Source organism: Phragmites australis, chromosome 5 (genome assembly GCF_958298935.1).
Source record: "Phragmites australis chromosome 5, lpPhrAust1.1, whole genome shotgun sequence".
NCBI lineage: Eukaryota > Viridiplantae > Streptophyta > Magnoliopsida > Poales > Poaceae > Phragmites > Phragmites australis.
Window position 1 is genome coordinate 31818481 of NC_084925.1, and position 20362 is coordinate 31838842.

Genomic DNA, 20362 nt, shown 5'->3' on the forward strand with positions numbered 1-20362 from the left:
CTACAACCTGCACGTTGAAACTAGAAAGGGGAGCAGGAGTTGCACGCTCTTCTAAAGAAAAATTGGTGAATGAAACCAAACCAATATATGAACGTCATGCCATCCTGCATGATATACAACAACGGAACATTAATCCACATTCAGACAACCCCTTCATCTACTTCTGCTTAACCTTAAAGCTCCCAAGAACAAGCTTGGTCCCTCCAAAATTGGCAACAAATTTGATAATCTAGTTCTGAGCCCATTCTCGTGCTGTGCCTAAGCAGAGCAGAATTAGTTACTTCCCATTAGCAGCGCGTTCGTGCAGTTGGCGAGAGCACAACATATTGTTGATGATACTAGATATTACTGAACACTCCGAACCTGAGGCCCTCGGTGTGCGTTAGCAGTCCCATCAGCCGCCGGTAAGGTGACCTTGGGAGCGCGCGGCTGCAATCGGAGGCCAGACGGGGGCGAGTGGCACGGGAGACTCTAGTGCCCGCGACGCCGCGGCTGTTAGAAAATTTGGCAGGTCAAGGTCGCCGCTGCCGCAGCGGTCAAGCGAAGCAACCATTGCAAAAGTGATTTGAACAAATAGGACGTGTGTGTGGATGCAATGCAACGCGCAAGCAAAACCGCCCCCTTTTAAACGGCTGGCGGCATGTGCGAGCATCGATCGGGATCCTTTGCAGTTGCAACTAGCAGAATTAGTTAACTAGCAACTGCAGATAGCTACAGTAAAATGCATTAGGATCCATCATCAACTGTCGGATAAAAACCAATGGATCAGATCAGATGCTACAGTGAAAATGCATTAGGATCCATCCTCAACTGTTCCGGTTGCTACAGTAAAATGCATTGCCTTCTCCACTGCAGAGGATCTGGGTCCGTGCGCGCATTCAAGCAACAACGCACACGGCAGAGCCCCATTGAGCAAGCAGGGCTTTCTTCCTCGCCTCGCCGGTTTGCTTGCAATTGGAAATCGATTCCATCAACCAGGAAATATGTAGGATTAAGAATGATGACTAGAGAGGATGAATAGTCGTATCAATCAGTTTTTTTGAAAGGATGGTCTTTTTCTATTTTATCATCCAATGCACCTTAAAATATAGATGAAAGAAAGAAATCAAAAGACAAGTCACAATGAAAGACTCTTGATGTAACCATGGCTTTTATGGATGTATATGAATACTAGGTTCCATTAAAATTTATTTTAAGAGTCATAGCTAAAAAAAATTATAACTTTAAGAGGAACTACTAAGGAACGAGAATCAAGTCATCAGATGAAGTTCTTTGAAATGATAGATCTAGATGCAAGGGAGCGCGTGGTTGCAATAGAAGGCCAGATGGGGCCAACGGCACAGGAGACTCTAGCACCTGTGATGCCGTGGCCGTTAGAAAATTTGGCAGGTCAAGGTCGCCGCTGCCGCAGCGGTCAAGCAAAGCAACCATTACATAGTGATTTGAACGAATAGGACGCATATGTGTGTGGATGCAATGAAACGCGCATGCAAAACTATCCCCTTTTAAACGGCTGCGGCTTCCCTTTCCTAATCCTTGTGCCCATCCGTGTCCCTGCACACGTGGAGGCCATCCCTCCCCCCTGTAGAGTCGGCCCGCTTATTCTTTTCCATCCACCGCCCCACTCCAAAAGAAAACGGAGCCGTTGCCGTGTTATCGTAACTTCACGTGCTTCCGTGAAATTAATGGAGGGAAAGGGCGTCAAATACTCAAAGGTGGCGCCAATTTCATTATATAACTACCTTTTTGTGAGGGAACGAGTACTAATGCTAACACATAATTATCAGATTGTCAACTTGGCCACAACAAAAATGGCATCTCAGCCAAATCATCTCCTCCTGGAGAATCACCCCAGGTCTACCATCAAGGCTAACTACATGGGAGTGATGACATCGCCATATCTTCCACAAGTACCAAGCATCATCATGTCATCTCCTGCTGCGGCCACATCCTCACAAAATTTTCCTGGGATCAACAGTCCTCCTGGTTACATGGAAAATAGAGTTAGAAATTGTAAGATTTCTATTGTATAATCATTCATAGTGCACATTTACTTATTGTTAGGAACACATCTATACAGATGAATTTGCTCTCTCCTAGAAGTTTTGATCGATTTCTATCTTATTCCACATGGAACTCACCAGGATTCTAACAAAACTGAATTCACCCAAGTAGAAAATTCTTTGGAAGAAAGGATACCAAAGGTGGGTATGAAATTCTACACTAAACAAGAGGCGTATGACTTTTACAATGCATATGCTCGAGATAAGGGGTTCAGCATTCGAAGGAAGAGTTCCCATAACGTGAAGAATACTTCCACAATAAAGAATAGAACATTTTGTTGTTCTAGTGCAGGTATTAAATTCAGTTTATGTTATATTATAGTATTACCATGTTCATGGTTTGGGGATAATTTTGATCAATTTATTTATAAATAGGTGCTTGTGGTCATGATAAAAGAGCAGAATTGTCCACCCATGGACAATGCTTCAACAGGCCAGAGACACGTTGTATGTATCAAGCATGCATGAAGATAAGTCTCAAAGATGGATTCTACTATATCTATGAATTTGTGCCCGATCATAACCATATTCTGGCTACTGGTAGCCAAGCCCACCATTTGAGATCTCAAAGGAAAATAACCGAAGCATGGATTGCAAGTGCCGAAGATGCTAAAACAGTCGGCATTTCAAATAAAGCTACTATTGATCTAAATGAAGAAGAGAAAGGGAAGAAAAGAAGAAGAAGAAGAAGAAGAAGAAGAAGAAGAAGAAGAAGAAGAAGGGAGGAGGAGGCCGTCCGCGGGTTCGCTGGTTTTTCCTCGCCGGTTTGCGGTTCCGCTCCAAAGGTGACTCCTCTGTAGTCATGCTTGTAGGAGATTGAGTTTAGTCGTCCGCGTTGTCGGTTAAGTGTATTGTTGGTCCAGTTAGTGAGTAGCGCGTCATTTAAATTTGAGGTCTAACCGGTGTTGGTCACGAGTATATGTCTATAATGGAAGTTGTAGTTCATGTTATAGGCGTACCGATGGCGTTGGCGTTGTTCCTTTTTGGGTAAGTGGTTTAGGTGCTTTTGGCTATTTGGGGTCGGTGTTCGGGCGAGGTTTAGCCGTACGTTGTGGCTTATTCTTTGGTCTTTGACTGAGCTAGAGGGGGGTCTTACTTGGCGTCTAGCAAGCTAGTTGGTAGATGTCTTTCTGAAGCCTTCGGTTGTCGAGAACGCTGGGTTTTGGCGTATCAACGTGCGTCTTCTTTTACTTCGTCGTTGCGGCGTCGTTGTGCTAATTGTGTGTTTGTTCAGGTGGTGCCACCTCATGTCGCGGCTAGTGCCCGGCTTCATCATCGGTGAAGGCAAGTGAATGTGGCGAATGGCTACGCTTTAACCTATTATTTGGTTGCCTACATTCCTTTAATTACAATGCATTCATCTAACCTGAATAACTGGTTATGAGCTGGTTACTATGTTGTTTACTTTCCAGAAGTTTACTCGATTATTGATTTACGAAGTGTAGTAAGCATGATATGCCATTCTGCAGTTGTTCATTATTGTATTATGCAATTTTTTTGAAGTCTCAAGTATATTCTGGAAGTTATGTTGTTGGTTATGCATGAAGCACATCATACATATACATCTCATGCATTGGAAGTTTGTCGTCGTCTTCTGGTCGAGACCGTACTGGTACAGCACCGTATGTTACCCGAGGAGGGGTACGGTGCACACCCTTACGTTACCCGAGGTGGGGTAAGGGTGAGGAAGAGCATGTCATGTGCATGGTTATGTATTCATATGAAGTTCAACGAGTTATTTGCATCAAGATCTTATTTCCTTTAGTTGGCTTGTATAAATGATGCGGCTGTGAAGGTTTATGCCAACCGAATGTTAAAATGGTTAATGTTGCCGTTGGACTTGCTTAGTCATAGTTGTTTCTCTTGATGTTGATAGTCTGTTTTATTACCAATTTCTATTTAGAAATGATTGCATATTCAACTGTGGCTAAATAGCTCTTTAAAGTAAAATTCACTTGATGAGATTTTTGAATCTCACCCGTGCTTTCTTTCCAGGTTCTTTTTGAGGTGTCAATCGCATGCGGGATGGGTAGCTACACGTCGCCTGCACGTTCACCTCCTCTTTTGGGCTAAACTTGTGTATTGTTAGATAATGTCTTTTGCGCTGTGATGTATATAGTGAGACTGTGGTGGTTAAGTGGTTTGGTCGAGGCTTGTACCTCGTTTGCTAGGATATTTATGTTGCTAGTGTGATATTCTATAATCTGATTTGTCTGTGTGTGTTTGTTGCCTGTTATACCTCCACTTTCAGGGGAGGTGCTGCCGAAATTTTCCTTTAACTTTCGGCAGATATGTAGGTTGGTCTGAGTGACCTTCCAGGCTTGTTTTGATCCCCGGGGCGTTACACGAAGCTAGACCTTCGCTGGCAAGGCTTGTCGGGCACTATCTCCCCCTACCTTGGGAACCTGACATTCCTCAGGGAACTCAACCTCTCCTCAAACACTCTCCGGCTGGTTACCTCCTCTCGACCGTCTACGCAAACGAGAGGTCATCGATTCCAACAAATTGTTCCAACCTAAGATTGTTAAACCTCTCTCAAAATTTTGTAATTCCTCCTAATGTGGGTGACGAGAAATATGTAATTAATAATTATACATCTACTATAAATATGGCATACATTTACTTTGATAAGTCTATCACCTGCAGCCTTGAAGCATTGCCTAGGGACCAACTTCATAGCTAGATAAGGGGTCAGCTTGTCATTCGAGTTCGATAATCCTAGAATGCTCTAGGTGAAAATCTACCATTAACACTTGCGCTTGTGGTATCTATGTTGTGCGCATAATTAGTATTAACACTAACTCCATCACCCATTGGTGGCTTAACAACATCCATTGGGCTTGTGCGAAGCTAGTACGAAGCTGACTCTGCTATGTGGTCATGGTTACCATTTGGGCGCTCTGGGAGGAACGCTCACCAGACTGAACGATAGCTGAGTGTGGTTGTAATGTTAATTAAAGAGGAGCTGACCCTCAGGTGCTCCGTAGAAATCAAAAACCTTAACCATGTAGCTAGTGGCACTATAGTCATGTGGTCCTCTGTATTTCCAGAACAGATATAGAAGGATCCATATCATACACAAATATTAAGTAATTTTGTTATTCACCAAAATCCATGTTGCATTTGTACTCTAATTATTTTTTTAAAGAACAACATTATGGACTTAGACTTCAAAACGTTATCGGGGATCAGAGCATAAAGAAACCTGCATACCTATCGCCAACTCCCAGTGCCGCAGCTCCAGTTGACCAAGTCGCTCTAGCTAGCATACCTAGATTTCCATACAAGACATGAAGTCTCGATTCCATGCATCTTGGTGGCTATTTGTTTCATGTTCATTCGTTCTCTTGGCAATGCGCGTGTGCAAGAAAGCGCGACCTGCAACAGCGACGCCACGCATTGGCTGAACGCAATTTCTGGTACCATATTTTGTTGAGAAAAATCCTTGCATTCATCTATGAGATGAGGATCAATGACTTGTAATATTTGTTCTGGAAAGCTGCTCTCCACGAAGTTGACGATGTTAAGTCCGTCCTTGAACATATGATGTGTTGGTCTTTTGCCTGTCAGCATCTCCAAAAGCACTATTCCAAAACTATACACATCCCCAGAAGTTGATACATGGCATCTGCCGGCGTACTCTAAAGAGGCATGCATGTCAATCGTGAAGTTATGCAAAAGTATTTGTGTTGTACCAGATAAAATAAATGTTATATAGAATCATCATACCTGGAGGAATATATCCTATAGTATACTTCAAATCAATTATACTGACTGAGCATGTTGATGTCGACGAAGAATCATCATAAAACCTTGCGATACCGAAGTCCCCCAAAAGAGCGGTCATATAAACATCTAGAAGGATGTTACTAGGCTTCACGTCACAATGAACAGTGGGCCTTCCACAGTCATGATGCAAATAGTCCAATGCATCAGCTATGTTTACGGCTATGCTTATTCTTTGGGTTAGGCCTAGACGCTTATTTGGAGCTTTACCCTCTCCATTGGGATGCAACCATATGTCCAGATTGCCATTAGGCATGTACTCATAAACTAAAGCTTTGAAAGCATCGCCATTGTTGTTGATCGACGAGCATGCAGTTATGATGGGGAGAACATTCCGATGTTCAATACTTCTCAGTGCTTCACATTCTGACATGAAGCTTTTCTCTGCACCTTGCATCTCAAGGTTAAAAACCTTCACGGCCACCTCCATTTTGTTTTCCTTTAACTTTCCTCTGTAGACTGAACCATAACTTCCTCTCCCAACAAGGTTAGATTCTGAGAAGTTCCTTGTGGCTCGAGCTAGATCATTGTAAGAAACTTTAAGAAAATCCTGACGAAAAGAAGTCGGTGATATATTTATTTTTGGGGTCTTCTTCACAAGGAGTAAAAGGTAGACCAACAATAATACGAGCGACATGAAGCCAAATATGGGAATCAACACTCTGGCCAAGTAATATTCCGGGCGTGAGGGCATATGAATATTGACAGCTCCTCCGCAGAGTCGTCCATAGGGTGAATGAGGGCATACGGTAGGATTTTTTGTGCATGAGGGCATATGGAGAATGACAGCTCCTCCGCAGAGTCCCCGATTTCCATAGAGTGAAACAACGGTAGGATCTGCTAACACTCTATTTTGTGGTAATTCTCCTTGGAGATTATTGTATGAAAGATCTAGCTTGTTGAGGATTGATAGATAATTGAGGGTTATAGGGATGCTCCCCGACAAATTATTATGGGAAAGGTTGAGTAAGATCAAGCCCTTTATGTCGCCTAATGACGCCGGAATGTCTCCTATGAGAAAATTTTTGTCCATCTCTATTGTTTCTAAGTTTTGGCATTGCCCCAGACCATAAGGAATTTCCCCAGTAAACTTATTTGATGAAAGGTCTAGTAGAAAGAGTTGTTTAAGATTTCGAACCCCTAGAGGTATGTTACCCTGGAAGTTATTGTAACTAAGGTTCAGCACTGAGAGCTGTACGAGGTTTTCAATACTGAGAGGTATGGGACCCTCGAATTCATTTCTATCTAGAAAGAGCAATGTCAACTGAGTAAGGTAGCCGATGGAGGATGGAATTGAACCGGTGAAGTTGTTACCACTGAGATATAGACCTTGTAGTTTTTTTAGCTTTCCAATCCATTCTTCAGGTGCACCACTCAAATTGTTCTCCTCTAGTCCCAGTTTAACCAGGTTATAAAGGTTCCCTATGGTAGGGGGAACTATCCCTGTTAATTCGTTTCTGCCGAATGTCAGATATTCAAGTGTGGTGGGTAAGGTACCAACCGAATCTGGTATATCTCCCTGCAACCGATTATCATATATTGAGAGCTCGATTAGAGAACCACAGTTTCTCAAAGCATGTAAGAATTCCCAGCTTTGCCTATCCTCTGCTTCAAGCTTGTTCGTGTCAAGGTTTAGCTTGGTTAGGCTAGAAAGATTTCCCAAAGAAGCAGGAATTAGGCCTGTGAAACTGTTTTTTGATAAGTCTATCAGCTGCAGCCCTGAAGCATTGCCTAGGGAAGCTGGGATTTGACCTACGAACGTGTTGCCTCCCAACGTTAGGCTTAGGAGACTTGGGAGGGCATCCCCAATGTTAGATGGCAAACCCTTGCTTAGCTTATTGAACACCAAATCTAGAGTTTGGAGACGAGACATATTAATCGTTTGTGCGATTTCACCTGAAAGGCTGTTATTACCGAGTCCCAAAACCGTCATGTTGGACAATAGCCAAATCCCATGGGGAATGGTTCCTTCAAGTTGATTTGCTTGAACACTGCAAAAGGACAAGCTGGTGAGGTTTGAAAAGGTAGGAGGGATGATCCCGGTAAGATTATTGTAGCCAAGATCCAAGCCTCCTAGATTGGAAAGAGAGCCTATTTTAGCAGGAATGGTACCAGAGAGCTGGTTCTCAGCGAGGTCCAGAATCTTTAGTTTGGAACAATTTGTAAGTGTATCAGGAATAATCCCCTCAAGTGAGTTCTTATTCAGATAAAGAGTGTCTAGTTGCTGGAGACCATTAAGAGGAGGTAACTTGCCAAAGAAGTTGTTAACGGACAGATCAATGACACTAAGGAACGTCAGGTTTGCAAGAGAGGAGCTGATTTGGCCTTCTAAACTTTGGCCCGTAAGGTTGAGCCCCGAGACGCGCCATGGTCGCGTCTGGGTGCATGTGACATACTTCCACCTACAATAGTGGGTGTCCGTGTTCCAAGAGCTTAAGGCCCCATTAGGATCGCTGGTGACGCCCTGTTTGAAATCCAGCAGTGAGTGCAGATCCGTGTTGTTATCATGAACGCAATAGACGTTTCCAGCTCCATAGCACAAGAGCAGCAATGCCAGTAGAATAAGCATGGCGAGTTGCGCCAGCTGCTTGGAGAGACACATAAGGCTCTTGTTCCCTGCAAAATATAAAGAATAAACCTGGTGGCATACTATATACTGCATGTTCGCGCGTACTCTATAGCTGGCTAGAACAAGGTAGCTTGCAAGTTCCTTCAGAAAAATCAACAAGCGCAAGCCTGTTGAATTCGCCTACGAGATATCCGTGCAATACATGTGCTTGTCAGTTACTTAAAAGAAAGGAAGAATTTTGGCAATTGTTCACACTTCAGTCTCAGCAATAATTGTTGGCGAGCATTGCTGAGTTACAGCGAGTAACAAGCTAAAATGGTATGCTAAGTAGGAGCACTAATCAGGGGGAGAGAGAGAGAGAGACAGAATAGGGTACCTCTGCTCGGATGCAGCGCAGAATACAGCAGCCCTTTTTATCTCCTTGGTTTTGCCGGGAGGTGTACCGGTGTGTGAACTGTGAGTTTCGAGTTGGATACTCAGCCGGTTCAGGCCCCAGGGGTTTAAAAACAATTTTACAGCGCCATTACATCCACACACCCCTTATCTATTGACAAGATTAACAAGATTGTTGCGGCATGTCCAGCCTCGAATCTCAGAGCTCTACTTTTTAGCAGGAACCGGTCTCGTGCGGTTTCGATGCTGACAAAACTCAGCTCGTGGAAATGTTTACCGGTACAAGATTCTCGTTTCCAAATCCGATTTGGCTCTTTGTGATGATCGCGCTTCCAGAATGTATGTGTGGACATGATTCGTTCATAGTTTTTCTTTGACACGGTATCCGGTCAAGTCAACTTGTATGTATCTGTTATACAACCACTCATCATTATACTATAATGATAGTATGAGCAGTTCTTTTGGAACTTTCAATATACTCGAAGGGGATAACTAGATCAAAGAGTCGTTCCTACTTCTCTATTACGGTTTCGTAGGATTTTTTAGTTGATTGTTAGGTTAATTCACAGATCATCCCTTACTTTTTGGGAAATTCGTTTAAAGGGTATAGAATAAGAATAGATTAATAAAAAATGATTTTAGGTTAGTTCAGTACATATTGATTTGATTGCTCTAACAGGAAAAAGAGTCCAATTTTATTTCTTTTTTGCAATTTCAACTATGTGCTTCGTTTAGTGTTCAAACCAAAAACAAGAAATGACAAGTTATATATAGATAGAGAAAGAGAAGAAAATTACGATGTGCAAAATAAGAAAGGAATTGTGTGCAATGACATTGTACAACAATTTGGAAAAGGGAGCTTGGTAGCGTGTTTGTTTTGGGTAGAAAAGGTTTGGGATTCAATATTTGGGAGATAACCGCTATCAGGAATAATTCCTCCACATCGGGAACCTTCGTGGCTTAACTGCACTTGATCTAGCTAGGTTGCAACAATCTCACTGGTACAATTGAAGAATGGGTTCGAAAGTTGAAGAATCTAGAATCTCTAATGTCTTGTTTGGCAGAGCTCCAGATCTCAGCTCCAATTCAGATCTAGAGTTTTTATGTTAATATAAAGTGGATTAAGCATGTATTTATAGCCTAAAATTAAACAGGTTTATTTACTCGGGCTCCAGCTCCATGAATTTTTGGAGCTAGGGATACCCAACTTAAAAAAAAATAGAGTTGGAGCTCTACCAAACATACCCTAAATGTCCAAAGAGAATAATTTAACCAGGATAATTCCATCATCTATTAGTGATCTTACTAACTTAACAGAGAATGCATTCAGTGGTCACATACCAGGCAACTGGGGAAATCTTCAACAGCTCGTGATGCTGGACCTCAGTCACAACAATCTCAATGGTGATATACCATCCAACTGAGGAAACCTTGGTCAGCTCCAGCACTTGCATCTTAGCTATAACAAGCTCCAGAATGCTCAGAATGTATGTCCAGAATTATCATACCTTAAGAAGTCATTATTGTATGTCCAGAATGTTCAACTGCATCATATATCCTATAGTGATTTTGAATATTCAATAAACATATATTGCAAGTTTCTTCCCGCAATCTCACCATGCCCGGAGGATTTGAAGCGAACCTTCCACGAGAAAATACCAGATGTAACTGTGGCCTGAGTGGTCTAATGCAAAGATATCAGAATCTCATTTTTCACTTGAGTGATCTAATGCAAAGATACCAGAATCTCATTTTTCTGGTGTACTTTCCCCGACTATGTTATGGCATCCGAATGAAAGTGTTTTGTTTGTTGTTTGCATAAACCTGTTCTCCCAGAAGCACTCATATGTTGTATTATGATAGTACACAAATCAGAACACCGGCACGGCTGCAGGAAATAAGGTTGGAGCCTTGGATATCGCAGCTATACAAGTTCCAATCCATTTTTTTTTTAAAGGAGTAAAGCAGCATGCTTGTGTTAGCCACGGTACTATCATGCACAAATAATTGCAGTTCGAGCATGGGTGGTGATTTTAAATTTATAACCTGAATGTACACTTCAGAAAGGAAAAGGTATTTGTCCACCTCTCAAAAGGGAGGATGAAGAACATACCTGCTCTCTGGACATTGCACCAGGAAGACGAATGGGTGAACACTGAAAATCAATTGCCACACGTATGCATCAGACCACTGTTGTCAGATAGCAAGGTCCCCTGATGATTTGAGCCATCCACAAGAAGACCGAACACTAATCATTTATGTTTATTAAGCAACAATCAACGATTCATTTCCACTACTATAGTTCTACAACTTTTCAGGCAATAAATTGTAAACAGCAATAGTATCAAGAAATGCACAGCAATATAATTGACCAAAATGAACAGACATTAAGTGTATCTCCTGTTCTCAAACAATACATGTAACAGAAATATAAATCACTAGCAAATATAAACACATTTAACTGACAGGAGACGTGGCTGAAAACCCATTCTTCTAGTACTCATTTTATTGCTGCCCCAAGATGATTGCTATATACCATACAGGATGGATGGCCATTGTCTTCAAATAAAAGAAACCAACTTGAAATATACAATCAGGTAGAGGGACAGAGAGAACACTGCACAAATATGCTGCCAGAATAGAAGGGCGGATGCTTCCTTAACACCATAGCCTCTCAGACTGGCAATTGCTCCAAGAAGGATAGCGCTTGGCGTGGCATACTGGAGTGAAAGCACAAAGCTGTACATACGGTCATGCTCGACAAGTAGATTCAACTTGTCTGCTAGTATCACAACACCAATGCCAATACATGGGAGCACCAGAAGCCTTGCCACAATTATACCAACGACAGTCCTCATGCCCAAGGCATTATCCTTTGGGCCCTCCGCAAGCATGCCTCCCAGAATTAACATCACTGAGGGAACCACAGCAGCTGCTAGGATTTCCAAACTATCAGTGAAGAATGCGAATGGCGCATCAGCCCCAAACACAAAACCTTTGAAGACAGGAACCATGCCAATGATAATGGCAAGCAAAGAAGCGATCGTTGGTGGCTGAAGAACATGCTGAATTGGAGTCTTTTCAGCTACAACCCTCATCCTCCTGACCACTTTTGGCTCTGCCAAACATCTAAGAGACTTAGGGCTACTAGGTCCAGCACCGGATGTTCCCTCTTCAGTAAAATCAATATCAGGAAATGTGTTTTGTGAGGAACCTGAAATGCTCATGAAAATTCTCGCAATGAACGGAGTCTTCGAGTGCTCGGTTTCTTTATCAACCATCCCTGGCCATTCCGCTTCATGAAGCAGAGGCCTACTAAAGTTGCTGAGCTGTTCAGGCTCTTCCTGTATCTCATTCCTCTCCCCGACAATCTCATAGAACTGCATCGGCGGCTCCATCATGTGGTAGACCAAAGTATAGACAAGAATAACAGCAACCCACTGCGCGAATGAGACATAAGTGATACCCTTGGTGTCACATCCAGGACCAAAGGGATGATCCCCGGAGTGGCAAACCGAACCGATGATCGCAATGGGGAGATTCCCCGTGTTGCCAAACCCGGTCATGATCACCGTGAACCGGAACAAGTGTGGCGGCGGGCGGCAGATCAGCGCCACGATGTACCCAAGAAAGCACCCGATGGTTGTGCTGATGAGCACGTTGACGGGGATGAACCACCAGTGCAGGACGTTGTGTAGGGTGACCGACTTGCCGAGGTGGACGAAGATCAGGCAGGGGAGGAAAAGCGCGAAGACGAGCTTGCTCAGGAGCTTGAAGGTGGCCCTGGGCACGATCTGGACCCTCGGGTTGGCGAGGAGCAGGCCGATGACCGTCAGGCACAGCAGCTTCATCAGCGGCACCACGGCCGACACCCAGTCGCCATGGACGGCCATCTGCGGGTCCATGGACCAAAGCATTGCCGCTGCTAGAGCTTCTTGCCTCTCTGACTACCTCAACACAAATGCTCCCCTCTTTTCAACCCTAAAAAATACTCTTTTTGTCTGCACAACCAATTTATCTTTCTTGCGAAGATACAGTGCTCAATCAGATGCAAAAGGCTGGTATTTCTGCATAGCAAGTAATGGAGAGTATTCAGAAATGGAGAAAACTACGAGAGAGGGCTATGAGAATAGCAGGTAAGAACAACTCTAGCTTTGGACTCAGGCCAGATCTTGCAAAATACTCGGTACTCGACTCGTGTTCTAAACTTTCTACCCACAAATTTCAGACCTTGGCAACATTCAGGCAATCAGCAAGAAAAATCAGAAACGGTGAAAACAAAATCAGGGCAACGGAACCAACCTCTGCAAGATTCACGACAATACTTGCATGGAGCTGCGATCTGGGAATGGAAGAGAGGAGGGGGCGGGGTAGGGGTAGGGGTAGGGGAAGGCGCTGTGTTCTGCGCGCAGGAGGAACGAGGCGGCGGCCGAGAGAACGAAGAGAGAGGCGGTGTTGGGAAGGATTGCGACTGCGAGGATCTTGATTGGCCACATTCGCCGTGGCTTAGTGAAAGACTTGGCGAAATGGGGCCCAGATAGAGATGCGATCTGTCGATTTTTTTCCCCTTTGTTCCTCTTGAAGGCACGTGAATTGAGACTGCGACGGAGCAGCATGTGCGCCACGTGGCTGCGGATCAGATCGGTGATTTCTCTGTTGAGACTCTTGAGAGCCAAAATCATTGATGGCACGTAGAGCTCGGTAAGTCTGAATTTGTGTTCCAAAAGAAAAAAAGTGTATGATTTTGTAAACGTGTTTATTCGAATGTAGAAATTTTATATGAAACATAACATTTCATTTTTGTTACGTTAGCTTGAGCATCTACCTCAAAAGCCGTTCTTTAGTGAACTTTAAGCATATTAGAGCATCCCCCCTCTCTCTCTCTCTCTCTCTCTCTCTCTCTATATATATATATATATATTCTGTAAATATGTTTACTGTAGTTCATATCTGACTGTAATTTCGGGTTGTAACTTGGAGATGTGCGTAGTGTGAATAACAAGTTGTAACTCACAGTGTTAGCTTCTCGTGTTGCAATTATGTATTTATGGATATGAAGTTGTAACTCACAGTGTTTCAAGTTGTAACTGGGGGATATACGCAGTGTGAATAACAAGTTGTAATTCGCAGTGTTAACTTCTCGTATTGCAATGATGCATTTCTAGATATGAAGTTGTAACGGGTCTATCTAATAAGTTATAACTTATAGTGTTTCGGGTTGTAACTGAGGATGTATGCAGTGCGAATAACAAGTTGTAACTCACAATATTAGCTTCTCGTGTTGCAATTATATATTTCTGAACGTGAAGTTGTAACTAGTCTATCTAACAAGTTGTAACTCATAGTGTTTCGGGTTGTAACTGGAGGATGTGTACAGTGCAAATAGCAACTACGTATAGACGTAGAATAGTCTCGCCGTGGATGTGTACGACAATTAAGGATTTAATGGCTTAAATTATTAAGGTAATTGTTTACATATAAATCAGAGAGTTTATAAATATGGTTGCAGCGGACTTATAAGTTATCCCTTCATTCTTTTCTATGTGATGTTTCACAGTCGAAAAGTTCTTTTTATTTTAACGCTATAGATTTTGAAAGAGACGTCTTTACATCTTCTTATGGTCTATTTGGAAGAGCATGATTGCTCTAGAAAATTTAATAATTTAGTTTAAATTTATACTGAGTCATAGGAATTTGGATACAAAATCACCCTTCCAAACAAAACCCTTAGAGTGCTCCTAACTCATTTAGTACACATGTCTTTTATTTCCTTAGCCACGTTAAGTTATTGAGTGGACAAATAAGTTGGATGAGATAGCATGAGACATAAACTTTCCTATAAAGCCCTTTGGTATAAAGTATTTGGTTCCTATAAAACCTATGAAATTCCTAAGGAATGGTTTATTTCATAGTAATTTTAGAGGAATTCTAGAAAGAGGTTCAACCTCATAGAAAGTTTTCTCTATATATCAATCTCTCTCCTCAAATTTCTATTTTTTTATGTGCTCCATCCAAATGCTTCATTAAAAAATTTCCTTCGTTCTGAATTCATCTATATTGCAAGTGACGTGCAATTTTAATCCTACGTTCTTTTTCATTCTCACATTTTGAGAATCATACGTTCTGAAGAGACCCTTAGTAGAGTCATGATACCATATTACGCTTCCTCTTAACACACATATATATACACACACACTAATCTATACTAATATAAAAATATGTGTTCATTCTTCTAAATCCATCTTATTTAGGTAGTATTTGGTTGGAGAGGGAGGTGAGATGGGATGATTCTATTTATATATTTGATGATGAGATAATTTCATTCATATATAGATGCTTGTTTGGTGGGTAGGATGGAATGAGTTCATTTTAGTACCTTAGGCCCACCTTCAGTGTCACGTTCGAAATGGAATGGCTGCATTTCACTATTTTTTTAACGGCTCTGTCTTGAATCTTTGAAGAATATTCTCTTATTCTAAACTATTCTATCCTACCACTCTTTATCTAAACAGTTAAAAATAAGATAAATCTATTTCGTCCCATCTCATCCTAGAACCAAACATTACCTTAATATACACAGGTCAATCGGCACCTTTGATCAATTTCATCGAATTCATTTGATGTTGTGTCGTCCCATCTAGCTAGCGGACCATGGCTCATGGATGTCGGATCCGTTGTTCACTCCCTAGCCATACGCGCCTTGCACAAATCACGTGTTCGCCTAAGGGTGCAAGGGGGCCGGGTCGACCCGCCGACCTACGAATTTTTTTTAGCCTATTTAAAATTAATATTTTAATAATAGCTCGCCGGGACTTATATTTTCAGAAACTGGCCCCTTTTGTCACGCCAGAGGATTTGGCGTAACTCTCCGCTTGGTCACGCCACGGAGCCGGGTGTGACTGCCGTGCCATGTCGGCGGGCGGCCCGCCCCGTGCCACGTGGGCGTGCCGACGTGGCAGCCCTGAGTCGCGCCAGGGCGCATGGTACCTCCCGCACGCAACAGATTCTTCAACAAGCAGCAAGAACTCTAAAACCCCGCTGGTACCTCCTCTCTACATTCCCACCAATTTCGGGCCCGAATAGAAAGGGATTTGAGGGGGAAGAGTCGAAGAAAGGTATCTCATCCAATCCCTCCAAGTATTTTTGGTTATTTCGGTTTGCATTGCTAATTTTTGGGTTGTTAGGGTTTAGAACTTGATTCGGTTGATCTACGAAATTTCAACGTTTCGGTCTAGATCGGTGGTCATATATCGTGCTATGTATGTATACCAACGCATATCTATCGTGTGGAATTTGTTGCATGCAATCGGTTGAGCGTAGGAAATTGAAATTCGTATAGCTATACTAAATATATATGAGCAATGCTTTTTTTTTTGCATTGCAGAGATGAATTTTAGTTGAATTAAAATGTATAATGAGTAGCTTCTGTATTCATGCAGTTTTTCGGTATGACGTCGAATTTATGGCGTAAGCAAAAGTGGGCACATATCGGTAAGAAGTATCCCGATATCAGTTGCAAAGATGCTCCCGTTCCCCCCGCCCTCCCCGTCCCGACTTGTGACTATGGTAAGAGAGCCGTGGTTCTTCAATCGCTACACGAAGATACTACCGGTCGGGCTTACTACCTTTGCCTGGATTATCGTGTGAGTGTATTTTTGTTAAAGATTAGGGTAGAAGCAAATGGCATTACTTTTACAGACGTGACGTTTTAATAATTTGTAGGAGTGGGAGATATGCTATTTCTTCCAATGGATTGATGGACCCGAAATGTATGATCGGAGGATTCTGAAGGTGAAACGGTTTAGTCAGTATCCGAAGCCATATGACAAGTTTGTTCGTTGGGTCCCCCCACCACCAAATCCGCAAAAATTGACAGATAAAGAGAAGTGGCAATTGAAGAGTATACGTGTTGCGGATCCTCCGTTGTGCAATTGCGGAAAGCGAAGCGTACTTTGTGAACCTTCTGGGGGGTCCCCTTCCTTCCGCTGCGAGGGATGACAAGGGTAAGAATTGGGCATGAGTGCTTGTTTACGATTTGAATGCGGAAGAGTTATCTATCATGTAACATGTATCATGAATTGTAATGCAGCGCCATGGTGTTACCTGTGGCTTTCGGGATCCATTGTACGGTCCTGATGGTCAATGGAAAGATGAGGAAAAAGATGAAGTGAAGGGGGAAAGGGTTATAGAACCATGTGCCCCAGAAAGTGCCCTTGTGGTGTGAATGCGAAACACGGGATAGTGCCATCGGAACTTGGAGTGGGGTACTATTGCGGACATGTGGTCGGCAATGATATGGTTGGTTCATGCATAGTATTTATATTCAATGTTGCGCTATCGTATTGTTAATTGTTGTGCATATGTATTTTCTTAAGCAGAGAACGCGGAAATGTTCATGGGAGGAGTACCTCGATAAAGGTGCGGTTGATCATGAGATTGCATGACGGAGTAAGCATCCTCCAAACGTGCTGTCAAGCTATTTGGAGAACAGGAAGAAAGAAACTCGTGATTACTACCATGCTTTGTATCCCCCTTTGAGAAGAACTACCATGGAGGGTCAAGATGTTTCAGCTACGAAGGTGGAAATAGAGACAATGAAGGCGCTTGTTGGTAATTTACCTGTGGTTATCCCGGACGACGATGACGGCGAGGTGTTATATGATGGGCTAGACGATTAGACCTAGCAGTATAAATGTAGATGAATGAATTGTCTTATGTTAACTATTTGTGAACGTGATATGTAATCATCGTCGACGAGCAATGAATATCTGTAAGTCGGACCTAATTTTAATATGCCAACAAATTTGCTCATTTTTGGGTCACATGTTTTAATGGATTTTGTAGTATTAGTATCCACGATATTGTCCTGATGTTGCGATAAATTGTAGATTAATTAGCAAATGGGAATACAAATTTTGTTTGATAGGAGTGGCATCTGTAGATGCCCTGCGCTCTCTGTCACGCCAAGGTTCCTGGCGTGACTAGGAGCCTTGTCACGCCGGACCTTCAGAATTTGCAGTACCCCCCCGGGATCGTGGGGGGGGGGGGGACGTGCCCGGCGTGACTCAATACTGTGTCACGCCAAGACCTCTGGCGTGACAAACAGACGAGTCACGCCAAGCCCTGTGGCACGACTCAGCACGTTGTCACGCCATTGGTTTGGAAAATCTAGCACCACCAAGTCCTCACGAGTCACGCCAACACCCCTGGCGTGACTCATTATGCAGTCGCGCGACCAACTTTCAAAATGCAGAACACGACCTTCTCCGGGGTGGGAGGGAGGACCTCGGCGTGACTCACTATTCTGTCACGCCAGAGTCATTGGCGTGACCAAGCACTGAGTCACGCCATTGAGCTCGGCGTGACAAACTGGGCAGGCCATACAACATGAATCTGAAATATGTGATGAGGCTATTGAATAAACTTAGTACATAACAGCTAAGCAGTAACTAAAATGTGGAAATTAACTATGACCAAAACAAAAGAATTGCTACAACGGATTCTGCCAAATTCATATACTTTTGTCCGAGTTGAATGCAAGAAACGAGATATCACCTATCTTACGAAATTCATATACTTTTGTCCGCGTTAAATTCAAGAAAAGAGATATTGTGTACCAACCATTCTCCATTCTCGTGATCGACCATGTACGAACCATTGTATACCAACCACGGCGCAAATACGAGGCATCTAGGTAACTGCAAAATCAGAGACTAGTTATTGAACGCGACTTGGTAAATTTGGAGTTTAACAGTACATGTTCTCCTTACAAACACACACATGCAACTCACCGAGCCAATAATGTAGTCGGTCACATCCCAGGGGTGTAGGGCTTCTTCTTCCTCCTTTCGTGGGCCGTGTTGGACGGAAGGACATTGCCACTGGCAATGTCTGTCCTGTCTTGGCGATGCCGTGGGGGTTGTGAAGGCTGGGTAGCTGGAGGGGCGCCTGCGAGCTGCCAGGTCCCCATCACATCCGCGCCGTACGATGGGTCCCCATCGTCCGAGCTCTATTCCTTGCTCTCTGAGGTTTGCTCCTGTGGGGCCTTGCCTCGTGCAGCCGTCCCAATGGAAGTAGAGGCGGCTCCAGTCATACTGCGCGACTGCGTCCGAGCCACACTAGTGCTGCGCGTGCGAGTCCGGGTACCGTAATGCACCGACATCTGCTGCTGTGTTGAAGCACCCGTGTGGCCAGTAGATGGCTCCAAAGAAGGCCCACCATGTGCAAGCTCCACATCTGGGGTCGTCATGCAGCTCATCTTGTAAGCAAGGCAGCGGCAGCTCCTACGAACCCTCTGCAAACAATTAGGTCAAATTTTCTGAGTGCGTGAACAAGTAGGAGAAAATTTGAACAGTTATAACTTAGACAACTATTACCTCTACAAAAGCACGAAGTTAGCCAACCTCTTCTGCTAACCCGAGAGGGACAAGCAAAGCTTGCCCAGCCTCATTAGCAAGGCACCCGAGCTGTTGTCCCTACAACGCCGACGCAATCCGTAAAGTATGGTAGAAACCATGAACGAATACAATGTCGGTGTGGCAAAATACGAATACCATGTAGTTGTGAAGCGGAGCACGCTCGGGCTGACGGCTGTGTCTCATGATCTGGTCGTACTCATCTACGAGGTCATCCTCATCATCAGAGTCCGGCAAATCCTCCGCTCCAACTGCAACTCGTGGCGGCTTGATTGCCAACCTGGAGGAGTCATGCAGCCACCTCAGGTACTCACGGTACAGACCCGAGCGGTGGGCGGGTCCACCGTGTAAGATTGTCTGTGCCCGGTTGCTCCACTGCACCAAGTAGTTGTGGTGCACGTCCCGCCAATCTCGAGCGCCCCGTTGTTTCCTCCTGTCAATTCTGCAAGATGGCGGAATCAGAGACACATATAACCACACATAAAAAGATCCCTTGAACCATGCAAGACATATTAGTACTCACTTGTGCAAAGCCACGTACGTGGGTGTCGTGTCTGGAGGCGTCCGCTGTAACCTCCCGAACGGTCTCATCACACGGTTTGGACAGTGCATCTCAACAATGTAAAAGCAAATAAGCGGGAGAACGGACCGCCAATACTCTATGTCCCATGTGCACAAAGGGCTTAGACCCATCGAAAGGATCTCGTGCTGGTCATATGGCTTCCATGTCACCTGAAAATTAACGAAAATGTCAATTGGCATATGCAAGTGTGTGAAATACGTAATTAATAACCAATTGCACTCACGTGGGTTTGCATGATGCAGTCTAGCTCGTTAGTGTAGAAGAGGTAGCGCCTTCCTGCGTTTCCAGTCACCGCCCGGACGTTCCTCCAAAGGAAAGCAACGGTCGGGAGCGAGCCCTCATCCTTGAACTGCCAAACCTACAGTGAAACATGCATCATATGACATTTCAAAATATCCACAAATAATACAAATTGAAACAAAACTTTAAAAACGTACCCCGGGGGAGAATCGATCGGGTCTACCAACCGGCAGGCGCTCCCACATCCACACCTGCAGAAGGTACGCGCAACCAAGGTTGGCATGGTCCCCACTACGCCTGCAAGCATCACATA

The 20362-nt window shown here is 43.7% G+C and overlaps 2 protein-coding genes and 1 long non-coding RNA gene across 6 annotated transcripts; 1 reads left to right on the forward strand and 2 right to left on the reverse strand.

Annotated features, from left to right (window-relative positions):
- The first annotated feature begins 1726 nt into the window (after positions 1-1726).
- LOC133919267 (uncharacterized) lies at positions 1727-4869 on the forward strand. Its single transcript, XR_009909908.1, has 3 exons — positions 1727-2013; positions 2145-2355; positions 2439-4869. It is a non-coding gene; the product is annotated as an uncharacterized LOC133919267 (long non-coding RNA).
- A 269-nt stretch (positions 4870-5138) lies between these two features.
- Positions 5139-8952, reverse strand: LOC133919264 (probable LRR receptor-like serine/threonine-protein kinase At3g47570). 4 transcript variants are annotated; one of them, XM_062363612.1, is made up of 4 exons: positions 7962-8102; positions 7746-7840; positions 5793-6399; positions 5139-5704 (listed from the first exon to the last, which is right to left on the reverse strand). In XM_062363612.1, the coding sequence occupies exons 3-4, from the start codon at positions 6277-6279 to the stop codon at positions 5322-5324; spliced, it is 870 nt and encodes a 289-aa protein (XP_062219596.1). In that variant the 5' UTR covers positions 6280-6399; positions 7746-7840; positions 7962-8102; the 3' UTR covers positions 5139-5321. The 4 variants fall into 4 exon arrangements, with proteins under 4 accessions (XP_062219596.1, XP_062219594.1, XP_062219595.1 ...); XM_062363610.1 differs by adding an exon at positions 8795-8952 and having other exon boundaries at positions 5793-8465; XM_062363611.1 differs by having other exon boundaries at positions 5793-7840.
- A 1649-nt stretch (positions 8953-10601) lies between these two features.
- On the reverse strand, positions 10602-13314 carry LOC133919266 (protein PIN-LIKES 2-like). The gene is made up of 2 exons (XM_062363614.1): positions 13114-13314; positions 10602-12878 (listed from the first exon to the last, which is right to left on the reverse strand). The coding sequence occupies exon 2, from the start codon at positions 12726-12728 to the stop codon at positions 11373-11375; it is 1356 nt and encodes a 451-aa protein (XP_062219598.1). The 5' UTR covers positions 12729-12878; positions 13114-13314; the 3' UTR covers positions 10602-11372.
- Between the last annotated feature and the right edge of the window lie 7048 nt (positions 13315-20362).

Bases quoted from the DNA above. Each gene is read 5' to 3' on its own strand.
- LOC133919266 (XM_062363614.1), bottom strand. From the start codon at position 12,728: ATGCTTTGGTCCATGGACCCGCAGATGGCCGTCCATGGCGACTGGGTG.
- LOC133919264 (XM_062363610.1), bottom strand. From the start codon at position 8,451: ATGTGTCTCTCCAAGCAGCTGGCGCAACTCGCCATGCTTATTCTACTG. The intron at 5,705-5,792 runs GTATGATGATTC...ATGCCTCTTTAG, and splicing joins TATAGGATATATTCCTCCAG to AGTACGCCGGCAGATGCCAT.